The sequence below is a fragment of the Mandrillus leucophaeus genome, unplaced genomic scaffold (genome assembly GCF_000951045.1).
Source record: "Mandrillus leucophaeus isolate KB7577 unplaced genomic scaffold, Mleu.le_1.0 Scaffold603, whole genome shotgun sequence".
NCBI classification, from domain to species: domain Eukaryota; kingdom Metazoa; phylum Chordata; class Mammalia; order Primates; family Cercopithecidae; genus Mandrillus; species Mandrillus leucophaeus.
Genome location: NW_012106509.1, coordinates 880,984 through 904,559, shown reverse-complemented (window position 1 = coordinate 904,559; position 23,576 = coordinate 880,984). Strand labels below are relative to the sequence as shown.

Genomic DNA, 23,576 nt, shown 5'->3' with positions numbered 1-23,576 from the left:
CCTTCTGTACTTTAGCTGGAGGAGATTTTTAAAGTTTATACATTTTAAAAAATGGTTGCTTCTCTCTCTCTTTATCTCTCACTCTCTGCTCTAGCTCTAGCTCGCCTTGCTTCCATTCATATTCCATTTCGTGAAATTTTTAAGTGTGATATAAACTCAAAGATATTGTGAAAGTTTTATTTATATAACTATAGTACTGTGAATTTCCCATGATATATGCAGATACGATCAGGAGTACACTCTGATAGATATGGAAAAATACCTTATAATTCTATTGATGTTATCTTCAAAGCAAGATATCTGGGAATGTAAGAGAATTAAGTGTTCAGAGAATTCTACTAGGATAGTCCAAAAAATATGGAACACTATTCACATCTTAACAAATATTAATTAAGCAATGTTTACTGTGAGATCTTGTGGTTAGAACTGGAGCTACCATAACCAGTAGCAGGAAATTTTTACTCTTATGCAGCTCAAATTCTTAGGGAAACAGACCCGTAAACAGCTTAATAACAAATAGCAGGCTGAAGAAGTTAAAGCAGGAATAGGATACAGCTTGATGAAAATGGTTGTTATTTTATAAAGAGAATCAGAGAAGATTTACTGACATTTGAACAGAGATAAGATTAACATGGGGAAGGGTGATCCTTGGGAAAGGAATAAGAAAGACCTAAGGTAGGAACAAGTTTAACATGTTTGAGAAAGAACGAGCACTAATGTGAATAGAGTGTGCAAGGGCAAGAGCAGTTAGAGATGAAGTGGAGTATGCAAGAAACTAACATCACAGAATCCTCAAGGCCGACGGTAACCAATAGAAATTTCTGCAATGATGGAAATGTCCTATATCTGAAATGACAAATGTATTAATAGTAATAACTAACCACATATCCACATATGACTACTAAACGCATGAAATGTGGCTAGCATAACTGAGAAACTGAAATTTTAATTTCATTTAATTTTATAAAATGTTACTGAATTTGGCCAGGTGCAGTGGCTTACACCTGCAATCCCAGCACTTTGGGATGCTGAGGCATGCGGATCACTTGAGGTCAGGAGTTCTAGACCAGCCCGGCCAACATGATGAAACTCTGTCTCTGCTGAAAAATACAAAAATTAGACAGGCAGATGGCGGTGCGTGCCTGTAGTCCCAGCTACTTGGGGGGCTGAGGTAGGAGAATCACTTGAACCTGGGAGACATAGTCTATACTGAGCAGAGATTGCACCACTGCACTCCAGCCTGGGCGACAGAGTGAGACCCCATCTCCAAAAAAATAAAAATAAATACAAATAAATAAGTTATTGAATTTGAACTAACTTTAAATTCAAATAGCCACATGGGGTTCATGGGTACTATAGGGGAGGGTGTAGCTCTACTCATGGTCAGATGTTAAATCCTTGTGCACAAAGAGATCTTTAAAAAAGCTAGGTTAATACATGTGCATATTTTGTTTCTTTTGTTCAGTCCAGTCTCTGAAATTATTTAACTAGATTCTTGATTGTTATTAAAACTGAATTTTTATTTTGTGATATTTTACTCATATTCTGTCACTAAATGGGAAAAAACCTTGTACTGAACAGATGTGAAGAAGACTTGAGGAAAGAAGATTGCTAAACATAATTTATGGGGAGTGCTTTTCATTTGGATACTAGGAGTGGATTCAGTAAAAATTACATATAAGTCATTCATCTATTTTCTCTCTGGAAGTTTACGTCATAAATGACGCAGTCTGTTTAATTTTTCATTTTGACTATAAAGCATGCTTAGGTTTCCCTTATTCCAGAAAGAAATTTTTCTTTGTTACATGTGAAACATCCTCCTTTGGAGGTTGTGCCTTTGCCTTTAACATTACCATCCCTCATTTCTGTCATCTACCTACATGACTACTTTTTCCCCTAATTTCGGTTTTACCATTATCTTCATGAATGTTAAAATCTAAAATCCAGTCTAAAACCTTCACAACTTCTAAGTATCTCCATAATTAAAAACCTAGGAATCCATTTGTTATGTTAAAGTGACAACAAACACACCATTTTGTATCAGATGAAATGGAATTAATAGATCAGACGAAATGAGAATTACAAACCCGCAAGTAGGCATCCTCAAAATAATAAATTAAGATCATAAGAATACAAAGACAGGACAAATTGCTTGACAAAAGTAAAAATGGAGATAATAGGCATAAAAAGTATAAGATTCAAGGACAAAGGAAAACATTTATATGCTTTCAGATATGTAAAAATAAAGATTAACAGAAGAACAAGAATAAAACTTGTTAACAATACTGAGTGCAAAAGAAAATGAGATAATACTAGAAATATTAAAGGTAAAGAACTTTGAACCTACACATTTATAGCCAACAAAGTATCTTTTAAGTATGTGGATGTAACTAAATTCTTTTTGGATATAAAAACTCAGAAAGTTTAAGGCAAAAATACCTTTTAAAAACAGTTTAAGGAGTACTCCAGTCAGAAGATAAATAAAACCATGAAATTGATACAAAATAAAAGAATGAGAAAAGGACAGTAAAATTTTTGTGATCTAAGTAACTCTATATATATGTAGAAAGAGATATACATGCGCAATAATTATATATGTATTTCTATAGATAAGTATGTATATATACATGAATTCTGTACATACATAAATTCTATAAATATCCATACAGAATGGTAGGTGACAACAAGGAAATGAGACCATACTAAGGTAGATTTTCGCTTAAGAGTATGGCATATACAATGTTAAACAAGGATATAGATGTAGAAAAAATCATAATGATGACTCAAAATATTAGGAGTAACAAACAGAAAAGAAGACAAAAATTGACCAATGGAAGATAGAAAAAAGACGGCAAAGGAACATGAAGTATAGTAACTTAAAACATAAGAAATTATAACTGTTAAATCCTAATAGTGAAGTAAGTACAAGAATGTAAATGAGTTAACATACTGATTGAGAAACTCTCTCTTGAATTGGATTTTTAAAAGGTTTTGTAATATTTTGTCTATAAGAGACACACTTAAAACAACAGAAAAAGCTGAAAGAAGGTTAAAAAAAAGTATCATAAATATAACCAAAAGGAAATCCACAGTAGTGGTATTCATATTAAGCAATATAAAATTCAAGGTTAAAATCTGAAGGAAAAATAATACCAAGTGATCATGAACACAAATGCACCTAAAAATATACACAACTGTCAGAATTCTATGGAAAAGTAAATCAACACTTGTAGTTGAATATTTTAACTCAGCACTCTCTAAATCTGATAGTTCTGCACATAAACCTAAATTTAGACTTCTCTTTACCTATACTTAAAGCCATGCCTTGGGTCTTGTCATCATCTAAACTGCTTCATTTCTGAAATCTTAAAATCCATGACCTTACTCATCAAATGCAGCCTTTGTTTTCCAATCTAAACACTGGCAGATGATCTGAACAATTTTTATTTTATGACCTTTTATGCCTTTGCCCTGTTACCTTTCTGTCCAGATGTCCCAAACATCCCAGGTGGTCAATCTCTCCACCTTCCATTAACTCTGAATTCAAGTAGAATGGCTTCTGCTCACCATCCTACTGACATTCCTTTTGTTATTTTTATTGACTCATAGCCAAGTTCAACAGATATTGATCAGTTCTTATTTTACTAGACTCATTTTCTATACTTGGGTGTGTGAATCACTCCCTCCTTCTTTAATTCCCTCTTTGGCATCAATGACATCGCACTCTCCCAGTTATCTTTTTACTTTACTTTTATGGACCTTCTCTTCTGACCATCCCTTAAATGTTGGTCATCTTCAGAAGAGTATCTTTAGCTATCATCTCTCCTCACTGTATTCAGGTTCTCAAGGGGATTTATTTCTCATTCAAGATTTCAAAGACCACCCATATGCTAACAACTCTCAAATCTCTTCCTCCAGTTCAGCAGATTTGGATATCTAGCTGTCACCAACATCTCCACGTGATAATCTCACTGATACCACAGTTCAACATGTTTTAAGGGAGAGTCTTACTTTCTCACACTGCAAAATAGAAATAGACTCCCAGCTGCTCCCTATCCCTGACTCCAGACTTCTCCCTCTATATAGTTGACAAAGTGATCTAGAGTCCAATCTGATTATGTCACCCTAGCTCCCAAGTTTCAACCCTACAGTGACTTGATACTGTTTAACATGGAGTACTAGCCTCTCTGCAATTTGCTGATTACTTACTTCTTTGATGTCATCTTCTACCACCATCTGCCTTCTTTTCTATTCATTTCACACTGTTTCCCATCTCTATTCTGCACTCATGCTATCCCATCTGGCTAAATGCCCTACTAGTCATTTTCCTCTAAATCTTTTTACATAATATTATAATTATTTGTTATTTTTTTTCTCTTGCCCTCAACCTGAAGCTCCTATATGGTATACATTATATAGGATGTGCAGTTTGTTCCCTGAGCATGTGGCAATGACAGCTGTCTGAATGAAGAAACAAATGAAATCTTACTGGCCGGGCGCGGTGGCTCAAGCCTGTAATCCCAGCACTTTGGGAGGCCGAGACGGGTGGATCACGAGGTCAGGAGATCGAGATCATCCTGGCCAACATGGTGAAACCCCGTCTCTACTAAGAAATACAAAAAACTAGCCGGGCGAGGTGGTGGGCGCCTGTAGTCCCAGCTACTCGGGAGGCTGAGGCTGGAGAATGGCGTGAACCCGGGAGGTGGAGCTGAGATCCGGCCCCTGCACTCCAGCCTGGGAGACAGAGCGAGACTCCATCTCAAAAAAAAAAAAAAAAAAAAATTTACTGACCATTCTAAGTTCTTTCCTGAGAAATAGATCTTTTATTTTCATTTGTCCTTTGAACCTCTTCTCCTGGTTGTCCTCTAAGTTAACTCATCATCACTTTCATGCCAAACTCTACACTCCCTCTGACTACCATACTTCTCTTAACAGTCCCTTCATCTATGTTATTCATCCTGTAAAGGCTCAAAAATCTCAAAATTGCACCAAACTCATCTTCCACCTTCACTTTACGTATACAATATGACACTGAGACGCATCAACATTACCCCTGAGTTCATTTCTTGCATTCTCTCTACCACCAATTTTCCTGATTCAGGCTATAACTAAATTGCAGTGTAATATTCCATCATCTCTTCATGTAGCATGAACCTTAACCTCAAATCTTTCCCTCTCAACTGCCATTTAAATGTTTCTGAAACATTGCTTTGATTATGATACTTTTGTACTCAAAAACTTGTTCCCACAGCAGATCCATTGAGAGTTGTGTAGTAAATATCAATTTTCTTCTTCTTTCTTACTAATGTTTTTGATGAAACAATATGCTCAGAAGAAAAAATGCATTTTTCTCAGCTTCACATCAGCTAAATGTGGCCATGTGACACACTTTTGACTAAGTCATAAGCACAAGTCTCTTCGGAATTTCTGCAAAAGTTTTCCTTTCCTCATGGAGGCATTCTCTCTACTGTTCATCTGGTTTGAGGACCTGAGAGGTGAAGCAGCCCTCTTGTGATCACTTGAGGCATATTAAGATAAAAGTCACATAGTAAAGAAGAAAGATAGAGGAAGAATTGATCTATGTTGACATCACAGAGAACTACAACAGCCTCTGACTACCTACTTCTGGCCTACTTTTCATGTGAGTTGCCCTATTTAAAATGGAGATAATAGGAGCCAGGCATGGTGGCTCATGCCTGTAATCCCAACACTTTGGGAGGCCGAGGCAGGTGAATCACTTGAGGTCCGGAGTTCAAGCCCACCCTGGCCAATATGGCAAAACTCCGTCTCTACTAAAAATACAAAAATTAGCTGAGTGTGGTGGCATGTACCTGTAGTCCCAGCTACTTGGGAGGCTGAGGCACGACAATCTCTTGAACCCGGGTGATGGAAGTTACAGTGAGCCAAGATCGTGCCACTGCACTCCAGCCTGGGTGACAGAGGGAGACTTGTCTCAAAAAAAAAAAAAAAATAATAATAGTAAACCATAGTGATGTTTACAAAGTTAAACTAATTTAAAATACCACCTGACATAAAATAAGGACTAAATGAATACTCTCTTATTTTTGTTGTTAATATCACTGTTAATATTCTAGGTTGTTAATAATTATAAGATATAATTGCATAAGATTATATGAGATAATATAAGATTATTATGGGAGAAAAATTTGTAACTCTGCTTTAGTTAAATCACTGGAAGTGGGTTTCTCTTGCATATTCCTAATGCAGATCTAACTGATACAGTCCCCCACAACCTTGGAATCATGATCTAAGTTCCCAGATCTGCAGTTAAGTCCTGTAACCCCACCCTAATCCTCCTTGCTCACCTCAGTCACTTATTTGCACCAAATTGTATCACTCTCAAGCCCACTTATGCTTATCTACTCTGCCCCTAGCTTACAGCATTCTCTACTCAAAAAAATTATCTTCTGTCATCTTTGCTGTTGATGTATATGTCTTTCAACACCCAACTCAAGTATTACCTCTTCCAGGATTTCCTGAGACCTCACACTGAAAAAATTTATCTTCCTTCTGATTTTCTAGAATACCTTGATTTCACTTTTCTAATGGTTCCTCCCAAATTATACCATATTACTTAAAGTATTACTGTACCAAAAAGAGCAAGTAGAGAAATATTATTGAAATAAGGGTACTCATTATTCATTAACTTATGAATTAGCCAAAAAAGGCACTAATTATTAATTGGCAAAAATTTGTCCTAGGAGCTAGATATTAAAATGTGAACAAGGTATGTTAGTTTCATCAAGGAATTAACAGACTAGAAGATAAGAAAAACACAAAAGGCATAATTAAAATGTAGCATGTGCTGTGAGAATGCCATGAAAAGTGCAATCGTTATCTATATGATATCAGCATTGCTATGAAAACTCAAATAAAAGGTGCTAAACCCAGACAGAGCATCATCACCGGGGAAAGCCCTTAGACAAAACACCTGAAATGAATTTTGAAGGGTGAGCTAGAATTTTCCAGACAAATGGTCGTGATCAAATAAGCAGAGGGTAAAGAAATGGCGTAAGAAGGAGAACCCGGCCACCACGAGAACCAGTGGTGAACCAATAGAGCTGAAACATGAAGCTCTATGAAGATACTAAAGGATAAGTCTGAGCCAGGTGCAAGGGTTAAGTGCAGAAGGGTCCATGTGCTATTGGTACGAGTTTGAATTGCATCTTAGAAAGACCCATATTACAAAATGTTTCTTTTGATTTTATAATTCATCTTAAAGATTTTCAGTCTTCAAGTTACTCCTAATTCCAATGACCAAATCCTGAATCTAAAGCTGTTCTCAGACTTATCCTGTGATAGCTATGATTTCTGGGGTCTTCTTTGAATTGATGAACTCCTCCCTGATGTCACAGGTGGAAAAGGCTTGGGAGAAAAAAAAAAAAAAAAAAGATGGCAACAGAAACCATCTTCTGAGCTCCCACTCTGCCCTGTGTTAAAAAGTTAAAATTCAAGCATCAAAACAATTCTACAACTTTTACACATATGGGTGAGAGAAATTAAGGACTGAAACCACACAACTGTACTATACTGACTATATCCAAAGACTCCAAGCACCAGTAAAAGTATTAGACTATTGCAACAGCACAGGGTATATCCTAGCTATCAAAGATAGTAAGTCTGTGAATGATGGCAGTATGTGAAGATGTATAAACATACCAAATTCAAAGAGACCACACACTGATTAAAACTATTACAGACTCAGTAAAACTCGGATTAAATGGACATTAATAATGGTTGGGAGATACTTTTGTATATATAATTTAAAATATGATGGTTTTAAAAAATAGAAAAAAAAATTGTCTATAGCCATTGTTTGTTCACATTGCCCCAAAGCCGGAGCAATTGTTGGGACTTTCAACCCTTCTGAGCCATGAGATTTTTTGATTGAAAGCACCTGAAGACCACTAAAAACATGTGAGTTTTATTTATATATACAAGCTTAGTATAAAAGCAAAGATGTGTGCTTAAAGAATAAAAAAAACATAAAAGGCAGAAAAGAAAAAATAAATAAATATATAAAATAATAAAAATAAATAAAAATATAAATATAAAAATAAAATAAATAAATAAATAAATAAAATAAAAAATAAAAGAAGAATCTATGTTGCTTACCCATTCTCATTTTTTAGAGTACATATTTTATAAAATATATAATAAAATCATTTCTAGGTTTTACCTAGAATTCACTGGCATATGCATATCCTTCAAGATTTGTTTTTCTCTTTAGAAATCAATCTTTCACACAAGAAAATGAACTTTGGGATAAGTAGTTGTAGGATAAATTGTAGTGTGTGTAGATCTAACATTTACTGAACAGATTGTTTCATCTGATATATATTTTTACAATCTTCATAGACTGAATAGAGAACCTGGTTCTACATTCATTTTTTAGGAAAGTTTTTTTATATATCCACTACTGTAAAGATAGAGTAAATATACATGCAGGTACTTACATTCCGTTTTAGATTTCAAAAAGTCCCATTTTTTATTGTTTTATTTTGTATTAACAATCTACGCCAGATCCTTATTTTTTTCTCTTTTCCAGATTAACATAAAATTTGTTTAAAAAATTCTCTATCATTTGGAATTTAAATACTGGAATTCTGAGTATTATCCTTTTGTGCCTGGAGGCTACAGGCTTAATAGATGGTAAGCATTGACCTGAAATTGGCAATAGTCACCAGGAATGTAGATTGGGAGATTAAACCTGGGAGATCATAGGACCATAGCTTTACCTAACAAATCTAATGGAAAAAAGAAAAGAAAGGTCAGTTATTACTGTAGCTTTTTAGACTGAAATGTTAAAGGAAGCCTTTTTTCTAGTACCACTGTTTCCCAGTTCTATTCACACGTCAATATTTTCTGAAGGTTCATTACAAGCAAATCACAATAAATATAAACTCCATGAAGCTAAATACTCATTTATTTTGTATGATGAGCACTTCTAAATTTCGGTTATTTAGTAAAGAGTAGCCAAGCATTTATTAAAAATAGAATTGAATGTATAGAAAAGCGAAAGTTAAAAGATCCAGATATAATGTCATATAATATAAATGCAATAAAAGTATTAGTCTTATTCTAATACTCAATTTCTACAGCAAAAATTTACTGCTATTTAAGCAATTTCTGCCCATTTTATTGTAATGGATATTTAAGACAATCTAACTACTGATAAATAGTTCAACTAAACTTATCAGAAAACATTTACAATTAGAGCTAAATCTTCTAAACACATACCACTATTAGTGTCTATTTTAATTCACATTAATACATAATTGAAGTGCGTATTAAAAATGAATTTTTATATTTTATTATGCATAGGAATTTATATGCATATAGTTAATAAATAGAGAATAATTTAATTAAAAACACATTTATTTTGTTACATTTGCAATTGGAAAGTTTACTGTAAAAATGTTGACTTCAATTACTTTATAGAGATTTTTTCAAAAACTGATGATGTATTTTTATAAGCAGCCATTAGACATACATGCCATTGCGCATTGTCATCTTCTTTTCCAAGAGTTAGTAACTTGGTGAGCGGGTTTTCTGAGAGGCCAGCATCACTGTCCAGAGTTGTGTGTGCCTGCTGCACAAGAGGCCCACCACTTGGCACTGTAGGTTGTGACCATTTAAGAGTTGGATTGATGATCTGATGATCAAGGATCATGAAAGAATTTACTTGCTGTCTCTGGGCTTTCTGTAGCTGAGGCCTGGAAGAACTTTCCAGGTGTGCTGGGACCTACAAGATCAAAATCAAACAAATACAATGTGCAACATTATCTGTGAAATCAGAGTTTTCCTTTCCATTATTGCACTAGGATAATAAACACACTATACTATAGCATCTAGTTTCTCTCAAATCTATCATCCATATTTCTGTCATAAGTTACATACAATTTTAATGGGTTATGATTATTAAGAAGTTAAACTTTAATAAAATATTTTAAATGCTAACCAGTTTTTTTTAAATGAGTAGCCCTAAAAATTAGGAATAAATACATAAGCCACAATATTTTTTGAGGGTCTAAAAAATTAGGCCCCAAAATAACACAGAGAAAACACAGATGATTCACTATTTTAAGTAATTTGTATGTAACATGTATTACTTGGATTCCTTTATATTACACATAAATATTCTACAAAATATGATCAAAACTTTGTTCTTAAGAAAACTAAAAATTTTAAGAAAGCAGGAACTAGAAATACATGTACAAAATTTAAGTGTAAAACTGTATGGGTAGTGAAATTCTAGGTGATTTTTTTCTACTTTTCTGTACTTCCCTATTTCTTTTTTTTTTTTTTTTTTTTTTTTTCTGTAGCCCAGGCTGGAGTGCAGTGGTGCGATCTCAGCTCACTGCAAGCTCCGCCTCCCAGGTTTACGCCATTCTCCTGCCTCAGCCTCCTGAGTAGCTGGGACTACAGGCGCCCGCCACCACGCCCGCGTAGTTTTTTGTATTTTTAGTAGAGACAGAGTTTCACCGTGTTAGCCAGGATGGTCTCGATCTCCTGACCTCATGATCCGCCCACCTCAGCCTCCCAGAGAGCTGGGATTACAGGCTTGAGTCACGGCGCCCGGCTTGTACTTTCCTATTTCTATCCTGAGCCCAGTTTTATTTTTTTAATCTTATTTTTAAACCCTTTCATATTTTCACCTTATAATAATGAGAAAGTGGTATAGTCATTACTATGAATTGACAGGAGCATTCAGAAAAATATCTAACGATAGCCATGTGTCAGCTAAACAACTGCCAAGTCTGTCAAAATCCCTTTTGCAAAATATACCACATACTTTCAAAATTTTACACCTTCAGTCTAGTTACCATAGTTAATATTGTACTATTGTTTCTGTAAGGACAACTTTAAGCATTTCAAATCTGCCATTTAAAAGCCTATGAATGTAGTTTTGCCTGGCAGTAGTCTTTATATTTACTATGCTATGATGTGGCTTCTAATACATTTTCCTCATGTGGCCTATATATAAACTGATTTAATATTTCCCTCATGTTAAACAATAGTAAAGATTGCTGTACAGTGCTTATTTTTCCTTTTATTTCAGTTACACAAACTACTCCTTAAATCCCTTAACATGCATTAACCCAGATAAATAGCCTCTACAAAGTATTTTGCATTTAAATTAGCTGGTTTGGGGTACAATATTGTAGTAGTTACTTTAGTTTAATTCTGTTATGCTGACATTTTTAGCATTATTTTAATTGTACTACCATAAAATAATTTTTCAGTCATATAAAAAAGATTAAGATTGGTAATAAAGATTACACATATTACTAATTATATTGCTATGAGCTTTAAAGTTGTAAAATAACATTTCATTAAAATGCCGGTGGTAATTTTTTTAGGGTAGCTATTTAGATTATCCTACTGTTCTAAATTAATCCTTTTTAATCTGTATACTTTTATGAAATACATTATTAAGAACACTTTCAGTTTCACAAATATGAATGATCTTTCACACTATGCAACTGAATGCCAAAGAACATTGTATACCTACAATTGGAAAATATCTCCTCTTCTAAGAAGAGTATGTTGAATGAGAATTTACAACATGCATTAACTAATTCATTTTTTACTTTTCATCCATTCATTCCAAAAGCCTCACTGAAGCACTTACTCTTGTGTTATATCAAGAATATAAAAGAAGTCATAGATGTGACCCCAAGGTTATAGGAGTTTACAATTTATTGGGCAGTATTAGTATCAACTATAGCAACAACAACTATAATGATAATAATATTGAGCAACAGATACCAGGCACTGTGCTAAACAATTTACATATATTATTTTATTCCATTCTTGTTATAACCTTAGGAGATAGGTACCATTAGTTAGTAACCCCATTGCACTATATAGGTGAAGCCACTAAAATTTAGAGAGTGTAAATGGCGTGCCTATTATCATTCAGCTACTGAGAGAAAGAAGTGGAATACACAGCCTGTCTTCCTAAGCATTATAAAATCGGTTCCTGAGTAAATAACTGAAATGTTTACAATGCAGAGCAAAAGCTCCATAATACATGCAATGAAATTAAAAAGCAGTGGCTTTAAAAAACATATTGAAAGAGAAAGTGATTTTAAGTCAGCCGTTGGAAGGAGTGATAGTCCTACACAGCAGGCAAAGGAAAGAAAATCTCAAACAGAAAAGATCAAGATGAAACAAGACAAGAAGTTGTGAGACAGTCACAAATGTTACTCATGCAAAAGAAGTCATAAATACTTTTCTCAAAGCAAGAACACCATCCCCTCTTCAGGCCACTCTATACAGAGTCAGAATAAAATATAGTATGGGACTAACTCTAATTCTCCCTAAATTATTGATTATCTGTGAGGAATTACAAAAGTTTAGCAGGCAAGAGTGAGGACTGGGTTGGATGTTATCTGTTCAACATCTGCAGACTAAGCAGAAGAGTCTAAAAACTTGGTGTAGCTTGGGAAGATTCAATGAAATGTGATTATGCTGTTCCCCAGAAAAAAATCTCTTTGTGGACTTTGTCTTGCAACATGGCTACCAGCTCAGCCACAGTAGGATAAGGAACAAGGCAGTCTTGAGGCCCTCATTCCAGAGCCTAGCTCATGACCATTTCTAGATATATCCTGGGCCAGAAGGGAGCCTACTTCCTTGAAGGGAAGGATCCAGTCATGGCAGGATCTTTAAAATGCTAATTAGACCATGGGCCCTGAATAATCAGCAGTACTACCCAGGCAGTACTTGTGATGGGCCTTGAGTGAGACTCAGAGACATGCTGGCTTAGGTGTGATCCAACGTATTCCCAGCTATGGTGGGTTTGGGGAGAGACTCCTTCTGCTCGAGAAAAGGAGAGGGAAGAGTAAAGAGAACTTTGTCTTGTGTCTTAAGTAACAGCTAGCCACACTGGGGTAGAGCACCCAGCGAGCTCTTAGAGTCCTCAATTCCAGAACTTAGCTATCAGACAGCATTGCTGGACATTCTTTTGGCCAGAGGTAAGACCACTAAACGGAGAGTCCTGAAGCTGGCAGCATTCACCACAAGTTGACTGAAGAGACCTTGGGTCTTGAGTAAACGTTGGGAGTAACCAGATAGTACACACTGCAGGCCTGGGGCAGTAGTAGCTTTGGGAGAGTCCGTAGCTTGTGAAAAGGAAAAGAAAGAGTGGGAAGAACTTTGTCTTATGGATTGGGTGTCAGCTCAGCTGCAGTAGAAAAGAGAATCAGGTAGATTCCTAAGGTTTTCAACTACAGGCCCTGGCTCCCAGCTGGCATCTCTGGACTAGCATGGGGAGGGGGATCTCATCACCATGAGGGTAAGGACACAATTCTGGCTGACTTTACTACCTGCTGATGGTAGGGCATTAGGGCCTTGAGAGAAACATAAGCAGTAGTCAAGCAATGGTTACCATGGGCCTTGGGCAAAACTCAGTGCTGTGCTGCCTTCAGTTCTGACACAGCATAGTCCTATTGGTGGTGGCCAGAGGGGTGCTTGTGTCACTCCTCCCCAAGATCTAGGTAGCTCAGCACACACAGAGGGATTCCATTTGATTGAGAGACTGTAAGAGAAAAGTACCAGAGTCCTTGCTAGGCAACACAGAGAATTCTTCTGGATCTTATCTAAGACCACCAAGGTGGTACATGCATGAGTCTGCAAGAGCCACAGCATTACTAATCTTTAGCTGCCTCCTAATGCAGTTACCACTGCGGTGACCAAGAACTTAGATTACAACATCCAAGTCCTTTTAAATACCTGGAATGCCTTCCCAAGATGGACGGGTACAAACCAGCCCAGACAGCGAAGAATAAAATGAATACGTAACTCTTCAATGCCCAAACACCAACAAACATCCACAAGCATAAAAACCTTACAGGAAAATATGACCTCACCAAATAAACTAAATAAGTCATCAGGAACAAATCTTGGAGAAACAGAGATATGTGACCTTTCAGACAGAGAATTCAAAATATATTTGAGAAAACTCAATGAAATTCAAGACAAAATGGAGAAGCAATTCAGAATACTATCATGTAAATTTAACAAAAAGAATCAAGCAAAAATTCTGGAGGTTAAAAGTTCAATAGGAATGCTGAAGAACACATCAGAGTCTCTTACCAGCAGAATTTATCAAGCAGAAGAAAGAATTATTGAACTTGAAGACAGGATATTTGAAAATACATGGTCAGACGAGACAAAAGGAAAAAGGCTACAAAAGAATTAAGCATGCCTACAGGATTCAGAAAATAACCTCCAAAGGGAAAATTTAAAAGTTATTGGCCTTAAAGAAGAGGTAGAGGAAGAGACAGGGATAGAAAATTTATTCAAATGGGTAATAATACAGAACTTCCCAAACCTAGAGAAAGATATCAATATTCAAGCACAAGAAGGTACTAAAACACCAAATAGATCTAACCCAAAGAAGGCTACCTCAAGACGTTTAATAATCAAACTACCAAAGGTCAAGAATAAAGAAAGGATCCTAAAATGAGAAAAACAAAAATTTTATGCAATCAGTGGTAAGTTGTCATCAGTTTAAAATAATGGGTTATAAGATGGTATTTGCAAGCCTCATGGTAACTCAAATGAAAAAACATTCAGCAGATACACAAAAAAGAAAAAGCAAGAAATTAAAACATACCACCAGGGAAAACTACCTTCTCTAAAAAGAAGACAGAAATAAAGGAAAGAAGGAAGAGAAACAGAAAACAGAGCAGAAAAAAGTAACAAAATGGCAAGAGTAATTTCTTCCTTATTAATAATAAAATTGAATGTAAATGGAATAAACTCTCCAATCAAAAAAAATAGAGTGGCTGAATGGATTAAAAAAAAACATGCAACAATCTGTAGTCTACAAGAAACTCACATTAATTATAAAGATACACATAGAATTAAAAGAAAGGGATTGAAAAATGTATTCCATGCAAATGGAAACCCAAAATAGCAAGAGTCACTATACTGATATCAGACAAAGTAGATTTCAAGACAAAAGGTGTAAGAAGGGACAAAAAGGTCATAATGTAATGATAATGTAGCCAATCAACAAGAAGATATAACAATTATAAATATATATATGTGCCCAAAACTGGAGCATCCAGATATATAAAACAAATATTATTAGCGCTAAATAGAGAGAGACCCCAATGCAATAACAGCTAGAAACTTTAACACCCTACTTTCAGCATTGAGCAGATCATCCACACAGAAAATCAATAAAGAAATATCAGACTTAATCTGAACTATAAACCAAATAAACCTAATAGACATTTACAGAACATTTCATTCAATGGCTGCAGTATACACATTCTCCTCAGCGCATTGATCATTCTCAAGGACAGACCACATAACAAGTCTTACAAATTCACGTAAGTCTTTAAAACTTTTTAAATATTGTTATCATGTCAAGTATTTTCTCTGGCCACAATGAAATAAAACCACAAATCAACAACAAAAGGAATCCTGGAAACTATACAAACACATGGAAATATGCAAATATGCTCCTGAATGACCAGTGGGTAAATTAAGAAATTAAGAAGGAAATTTAAAAATTTCTTGAAACAAATGATAATGACAACACAATATACCAAAATGTATGAAATACAGTAAAAGCAGTACTAAGAGGAAAGTTCATATGTATAAGCACCTAAATGAGAAAAGCAGAAACATTTCAAATAAACAATCTAACAATGCATCTTAAAGAAATAGAAAAGCAGGAGAAAGTAAACCCCAAATTAGTACAAGAAAAGAAGATCAGAACAGAAATAAATAAAATTGAAATGAAAGAAACCGTACAAAAGATCAACAAAATGAAAAGGTGTTTTCTTGAAAAGATAAAATCAACAAACCTTTAGCCAGGCTAACTAAGAAAAAGAGAGAGAAGACACAAATAAATGAAATGAGCGATGAAAAAGGAAACATTACAACTGATATCACAGACATTCAAATGATTATTAGGGCTACTGTGATATGAGCAAGTATATGCCAATAAATTTGAAATATCTAGGAGAAATGGACAAATTCCTAGACATGCACAACGTACCAAGATTGAACCATGAAGAAATCCAAAATCTGAACAAATAGTAAGTAGCAAGATCAAAGCCATTATAAGTCTCCCAGCAAAAAAAAAAAAAAAAGCCTATGGCTTCACTGCTTAATTTTACCAAACACTTAAAGAATTCATACCAATACTGCTCAAACTTTCTGAAAAATAGAGGAGGAGGGAAAACTTCTAAACCCATTCTACAAGGTCAGTATTACTCTGATATCAAAAACAGACAAAGATATATCAAAAAAAGAAAAGTACAGGCCACTATCCCCAACGAACATTGATGCAAAAATCCTCAACAAAATACTAGCAAACCAAATTCAACAACACATTAAAAATATACTTCATCATGACCAAAAGGGATTTATCCCAAGGATGTAAAGACGGTCAAACATATGCAAATTAATGTGACACATCATATCAACAGAATGAAGAACAAAAACTACATGATCATTTCAATTGATATGGAAAAAAGCATTTGATAATATTGAACACTTCAAGATAAAAACCCTCAAAAAACTTAATATAGAAGCAACTTACCTCCATACAATAAAAGCCACATAGAACAGACCCAGAGATAGTATCATACTGAGCAGGAAAAAACTGAAATCCTTTCCTCTAAGATCTGGAACACAACAAGGATGCCCACTTTCACCACCACTATTCAACATGGTACTGGAAGTCCTAGCTAAAGCAATCAAACAAGAGAAAGAAATAAATGGCATCCAAATTGGAAAGGAAGAAGTAAATTTATCTGTGTTTGCAGATTAAATGATCCTACATTTGGAAAAATTTAAAGACTCCACATAAAAAAACTATTAGAACAGATAAATAAATTCAATAAAGTTGCAGGATACAGAATCAACATACAAAAACCAGTAGCATTTCTGATTTAAATGTATGCCAACAGTGAACAATCTGGAAAAGAAATCAAGAAAGTAATCCCATTTGCAATAGCTACAAATAAAATAAAATAAAATACCTAGGAATTAACTAAAGAAGTGAAAGATCTCTACAATGTAAACTGTAAAACATTAATGCAAGAAATTTAAGAGGACACAAAAAAGTCCTCTTCATATTCCATGTTAATGAATTGGAAGAATCAATAATATTGTTAAAGTGTCCATATTACCTAAAGTAATCTACAGATTCAATGCAATCCCTATCAAAATACCAATGACATTCTTCACAGAAATAGGAAAAAAAAAAGAAAACAGTCCTAAAATTTATACAGAAACACAAAACACTCCGGATATCCAAAGCTATCCAGAGCAAAAATAAACTGGAGGAATCATATCACTTGACTTCAAATTATACTTCAGAGCTATAGTAACAAGAACAGCATTGTACAGACACATAAACCAATGAAACAGAATAGAGAACCCGGAAACAAATCCATAAATGTAAAGTGAACGCATTTTAGACAAAGGTGCCAACAACACATATTGGGGAAATGACAGTCTCTTCAATAAATGATGCTGGGAAAACTAGATATTCATATACAGAAAAAAATGACAATATGCCCCTATCTCTTACCATATACAAAAATCAAATCCAAATGTATTGGAGACTTAAATCTATCCCGAGGTCAGGAGATCGAGACCATCCTGGCTAACACAGTGAAACTCCATCTCTACTAAAAATATATTTTAAAAAAAATTAGCTGGGCGTGGTGGCAGGCGCCTGTAGTCCCAGTTACTCAGGAGGCTGAGGCAGGAGAATGGCATGAACCTGGGAGACAGAGCTTGCAGTGAGCCGAGATCGCGCCGCTGCACTCCAGTCTGGGTGACAGAGCAAGACTCTGTCAAAAAAAAGAAAGAAAGAAAGAAAAGAAACAAGTGGGTAGTTGTACCAAAACATTCTGAAGGATGCCATCAACTCCATGATTCTCTGTTTTATAAGATTGTCAACTTGCATCATATCTCCTTTCATATTGTGATAACATCCTACAAATGCTTTTAAATGTAATTTCATACTTCTATAGGCTTATATTAATTTTAGCTTCTTTTAAAATGTTTTCTATACAGAAAGCATACAATAATGGTAAAAGCCCTCAACTAATTCTTTCAACATTCACTCAGCAAACACTGAATGAGAGTTTGTGCTTTGTTAAAGCCAGTCTCAAGGGAAAGTGATTCCTCTCCAGAAAGCTTGGCTGTGACCTATATGTCACCACCCACCTGGAGGCCACTTATCTAAACCGAGGGCAAAGAACCTGGGAGGAGATGACTCGGCTTCTTGGGTACTGGCCTTTTGAAATTCAAAACTAACAAGTGATGGCAAACATCAGACAAGCAATTATCTCAATAACAAGATTTTTTTCACTATTATTATGACTAGCCAATCAAATTAACAAAGCAAACATGGGTGGCTACCTAATAAGCCTGTTTAAACCATCAGCAAGAATATGACCAGAAATATTTACAGGCAGAAATAGATTTACTCTAAGTAATTACCTGGTGATAGTAAATAAAAGCATATACAACATCATCAAATACATACACGCATGCATGCACATAGGCACATACACATATCAAAAAGCAAGACCATTCCATTCACTATAATATGACAGTCCTTATTTAATTTTGTTAATTTTATACTAAGCTTGAATTTAATAAATGAACTGAAACTTTGAGCTTCAAATGTGAGTAATAGGTAACTATTCATTATGGTCTTGGTATCAGAGGTATATAAGAGGAAATCTATTTTGGGGGGCTTATGAAACTACTACCTCCTAGGTACCAACTCATAAAAGCCACATGACATTTGTTAATGTTCTGCAGTAAAGATTAATAACTCATTTCTTCAAATCTTTCTTTCCTCACAGCAGTCTGTGGATATGATATACCCATAAATCTCATCTTGACTAAAACTTAAATTATACAGTCAAGCTTGTCTGATTGAGATATAACTACTGAACTAAAGTAGAGCCCGGTTCATCAAAAGTTTTACTTAGGCTTCTGAATAACTGTCAGCATATTTCAGCCGAGTATTATATAATCCAAAGCTATTTAATGGATAATAATATAAAATGTGATTGTAACATATTCCTTCAGTCCCAATCATTTGAATTTGGATAATTCCACTGGTGTGTCTTTGAGAAAAGATCCACACTTAAAAGACTAAAAAGAAATGAATACTATTAAGCAGAGTTTTTCTAATTCAATAGTGTTCTAGCAGTAAAATTCTTGCACCCGATGAACACTTGAATTTGGTCTATAAAGTCTAAGCTTCCCTTACAATTTCATCTACCTCCATTTATACATGCATTGATTTGTTTTGTTTATGATAGTTTCCCAGTAAAATTATCATGTTATACCTTTAAAAGAAACAAAACAAATACCAGCAATAACCATGGTTTGCTTAGGCTGATCCATTTTTTAAGAGTATGAGTAATTTTTTAAGACATAAACTTGAATTAAGAATCACATCAGAGACTGACAACTTCATTTTGGCCTCAAAACAATACAACAGCCATGCACATACTAAAGTCAACTGTTCCCATCATCAATAACCAAAATAAGTTAATGTGAAACATTCAGAAAATGTAAGCAATGATACTTAAAATACACTTGACAATGTGCTCACAGTTTAGCATTAATTGAATCTGCAAATATTTTTGAGTGTCTACTACATATCATGTTTCATATTACTAAAATGGACTTGAGATATAACGAAACAAAACAGATATAACCCACTCTTCAAAGAATTCACAGTATATTAGGGGAGATAAATATTTAAACATGTAACTATAACACAATGTGACAAACTCTTGAAAGTAAAACGTGTCATAATCAAGCAGAAACTAGATAAAACAGGAACAAGTCATTCAAGTGAAAGTCAGTTCTTGCTAGCAATTTTACTGATTGATTCATTTAACAAATATATGCATGCCTATATACGATAGGCACTTGAGTGGCCAGAGTGGTAGGCACTTGAGTGGACAGAGTGGTAGGCACTTGAGTGAGCAGAGTGGTAGGCACAGTCAAACATGGTCTCTCTCCTCACGTAGCTTATAGGCAGGGGCAGATGGAAGAGACAGAGTTTAATCAATCACACAAATGACTATAAATGGTTAAGTGCTACAAATGATAGGAAGGAGAAATGCACAGGACTTTGAGCACGTAGGAAAAGGACATTATCTACACAGAGGTCAGGGAAGACTTCCCTGAGGATGGGATGATAGGGCTCGAACAGGAGGGTGAACAGGAAGTAATCACATCAAGAGTATAGTAAAAAGCACTTTGGAGAGATGGAGCAGTATATGCAAAGATCCTGTGGTGAAAGGAAACAAGGTGAGAAAAACACACTGAAAGGAGAGAATGGAGCTAGAGCAGAAAAATGATGACATGGTCCGAAGGGGCTGTAGAGGCTAGTAGGACCAGCCCATGCAATCCTTTAGGTATATAAAGGTGTCTTATTTTCTTCAATAAAAGGAGGGGCAAGTAAAAGTTTAGTCAGATAAATACTGAAGAGTAAATGAGGGAGTCCAAGAAAGAAAAAAGCATTACTTGAATGAGGGTCATGTGATGAGGGTAAAGTTGTGATGTGGAGACAAATAGCTGGATTCAAGAGATGTTTAGAAATAGATGAACGAATGATACCTGAGTTCCTGGCTTAAGTAATTGAATGAATAGTGATGTCCTTTACTGAGAAGACGGGTGTTTAGGAAAGAATAGAGAATCATTAATTTGGTTTTAAACATACTGAGTTTTTGAAGCCTTGAAGATGTCCAGGAGGGGAAATGAAATAGGTAGCTAGACGTGTGTGTCTGGAACTCGGAAGTGATGTATGGGCCATTATAATTTACATGACATCCACACTTCAGTGACAGGTGAGATGGACATTGAAGGAAGAACCTACTTGGAAGACAAGAAGGCTTAGAACTAAATATGATGGATTCCTAACTTCTAATTACACATAGGAAAATCTATTCTGATATTAAACTTTATTTTCCCCCTTCTCCTTATTGAATATTTTTGCACATTTTGCAAAATTGTTGTTTAAAGTCTGTGCATGTTATGCTGCCAGGTAAGTAAGTTATCCTTAATTAAATAATTATTAGTTTGCCCTATTTCAGAAATTATGCATTCAACCCTTTGATATAGATATACCTTTATTTTCCTAATCCAACACTATTATAACTTTCATGTTAGCAATCCTCAACCCCTTATCTGCAGCCCTAAAATCCAAAAAGCCCTGAAAATCAGAGGGATTTGTTAAATCAGCACAAGCCCATTAGATGACAAAATCATTCAGGAAATAAAGTAAAGCTATTTACAGTCTTTCTTTATTCCAGTTAGAGTAAATATTCATATGCTTTGCAGCAGATTTATTAATATGTTAGATTATGGGATGCTCCCTTAGGCCCTTCTGGAGTGTCAAGTAATAAATAATGTTGCACCACATTACTTTTCTAAATCTAAAATATTGAGAACTCCAAAACACATCTGACCCTAGGATTTTGGATAATACATTTTGCACCTCTTTTTGTTTATTGAGTAAATAGCACCTGGAAAAAACTATCCTGAAAGCTTTGAATATATATTATCTCATTTAATTTCATGACCTCATAAGATGTCATGATATCATAAAACTCAAATAGGTCTCCACAATTATTTTTTAAAACTTCTCTGTATATAAAATTGTTTATTCTTTTTATAAATTATAATATATCAAAAACTCAAATTCAAATTGATTGTATGCTATCTATTGAAGAAATCACTTGAAGAACTGTCCTTTCTAATTCAACAAACCAACTGAATGAATGAAACATATATCCTTTTAATCAGAATTAATTGTCCAAGTATTAACAATATTATATGTTTATATTACTAAGCATATTTATATTTAGAACTTATGAATTGATGTGGTTTTGATATTTGCCCTTCCAAATCTCATGCTGAAACGTTACCTCCAGTGTTGGAGGTGGACCTAGTGGGAGGTGTTTTGGTCATGGGGGTGGATCCCTCATCACCGGCTTGGTGCCATTCTCATGGCAATGAGTGAGTTCTCACTAGATCACTTCACAACAGAGCTGGTTGTTTAAAAGAGCTTGGAAACTCCTCTTCTGTCTCTTTCTGTCTGTCTCTTGCCATGTGACACACCTGCTCCCTCTTCCCCTTCTGCCATGATTGTTAAGCTCCCTGCAGCCTCAGCCAAAGCAGGTGCTGGCACTATGCTTCCTGTATGATCTGCAGAACCATGAGCCAAAATAAACCTCTTTTCTTTATAAATTACCCAGCCTCAGGTATTCCTTTATAGAAATGCAAATTGGACTAACACATGACTGTATTTAAATAAGTTAATATTACAGTTTATATGCTTTTTAGAAGCTTAAGGCCATCTACAATTCAATAGTTTCCTATAAAAGTGCAAATGTACAAGTTAATTGCTTCAACTAGATTCAGTAAAATTTCTTTAAATTTCTATTCAAAAAAGTTTATCTGATTGCATTAGAGCTTAAACATTAATATTTATTAAGGAGGCTTTTACAAAGCAAAAGACATTTTACTTCAGAAATCAACAATTGCGTTTAGATGATGTTTTACACTTCACAGATACTTTTAAGTTAAAACAAAGCTCTCATGTCATGCTAAAATGTACTATTTTTCATCCTCAGTATATAGTGACCTTTTGATATCACTTTCATTATGAAGTTGTGAATGTTCTTTCAAGGATGCAGAGAATAAAAGAGAAACAAGACTGACTTCTTTAGAAAGTCATATTTCAAATATCGGAAAAGTCATCAATGCACTTTTTAAAAAAATCTACATGCTCTAAAATAGATCTAAAGCCATAAATAGGAACATCTGGGATAAAAACCCAAAACTTACTGTAATGTTTGCCATCTCTTATAAAATTCTGTTGCAAATATACTGTATTTATTATTTGTATTATATCCTAATGCTGGATATGGAATATCAATGCACCGTCAGCCTATTCAGATATTAAAAAATGAATTCACAGGCTACAAAATATAGTTGAATTTATAACAAAGAAACTTATACATTTTCATAAGAATAAAAGGATTATCAAGGTTTATTTCTGAAAAAAAAAAACCCAAACAATTCAAATGGTCTTATACTATCTTAGGCTGGAAAACTTTTTATATCCTTATTTTATGGGTTGATATATGATCATCAATTAATGAAGTCATTTTTATCATAATAAAATGTCATGATTAGAACTGCAGTATTCTAGTCTAACCATTTTCTAAAGAATATGATTGGGGCATTTTAGGTAGTTAAATATTAAAATAATCTAATTGAAAATGAGACTTTTCGATTATTCATTTTGATTGACAAACTGCAGAAAAATGGGTTTCTTTCCTAAGTACATTTCTATTACTCAGTTTTGGTAGATCTTACCAGTATTTCTGAGTAAAAGGTAAAATATACCTGTCTTTGTCTTACTTAACTAATAAATACAATTATTCTTGAATTTTTATGTTTTAAATGCACCTGTTATTATGGCATCTACATCAATCAAATTCCTCAAGTACTATGCTTCTTGAGGAAGGAAAGGT

At 34.6% G+C, this 23,576-nt stretch overlaps 1 protein-coding gene across 2 annotated transcripts in view; it reads right to left on the bottom strand.

Annotated features, from left to right (window-relative positions):
- The window catches only part of TFEC (transcription factor EC), a 211,924-nt gene that overhangs the window by 30,387 nt on the left and 157,961 nt on the right, over positions 1-23,576 (bottom strand). For both annotated transcript variants that reach the window (XM_011999841.1, XM_011999842.1), the window contains one exon: positions 9,515-9,766. In XM_011999841.1, coding sequence (XP_011855231.1) covers positions 9,515-9,766 — 252 coding nt within the window. The remainder of the gene's footprint in view (positions 1-9,514; positions 9,767-23,576) is intronic.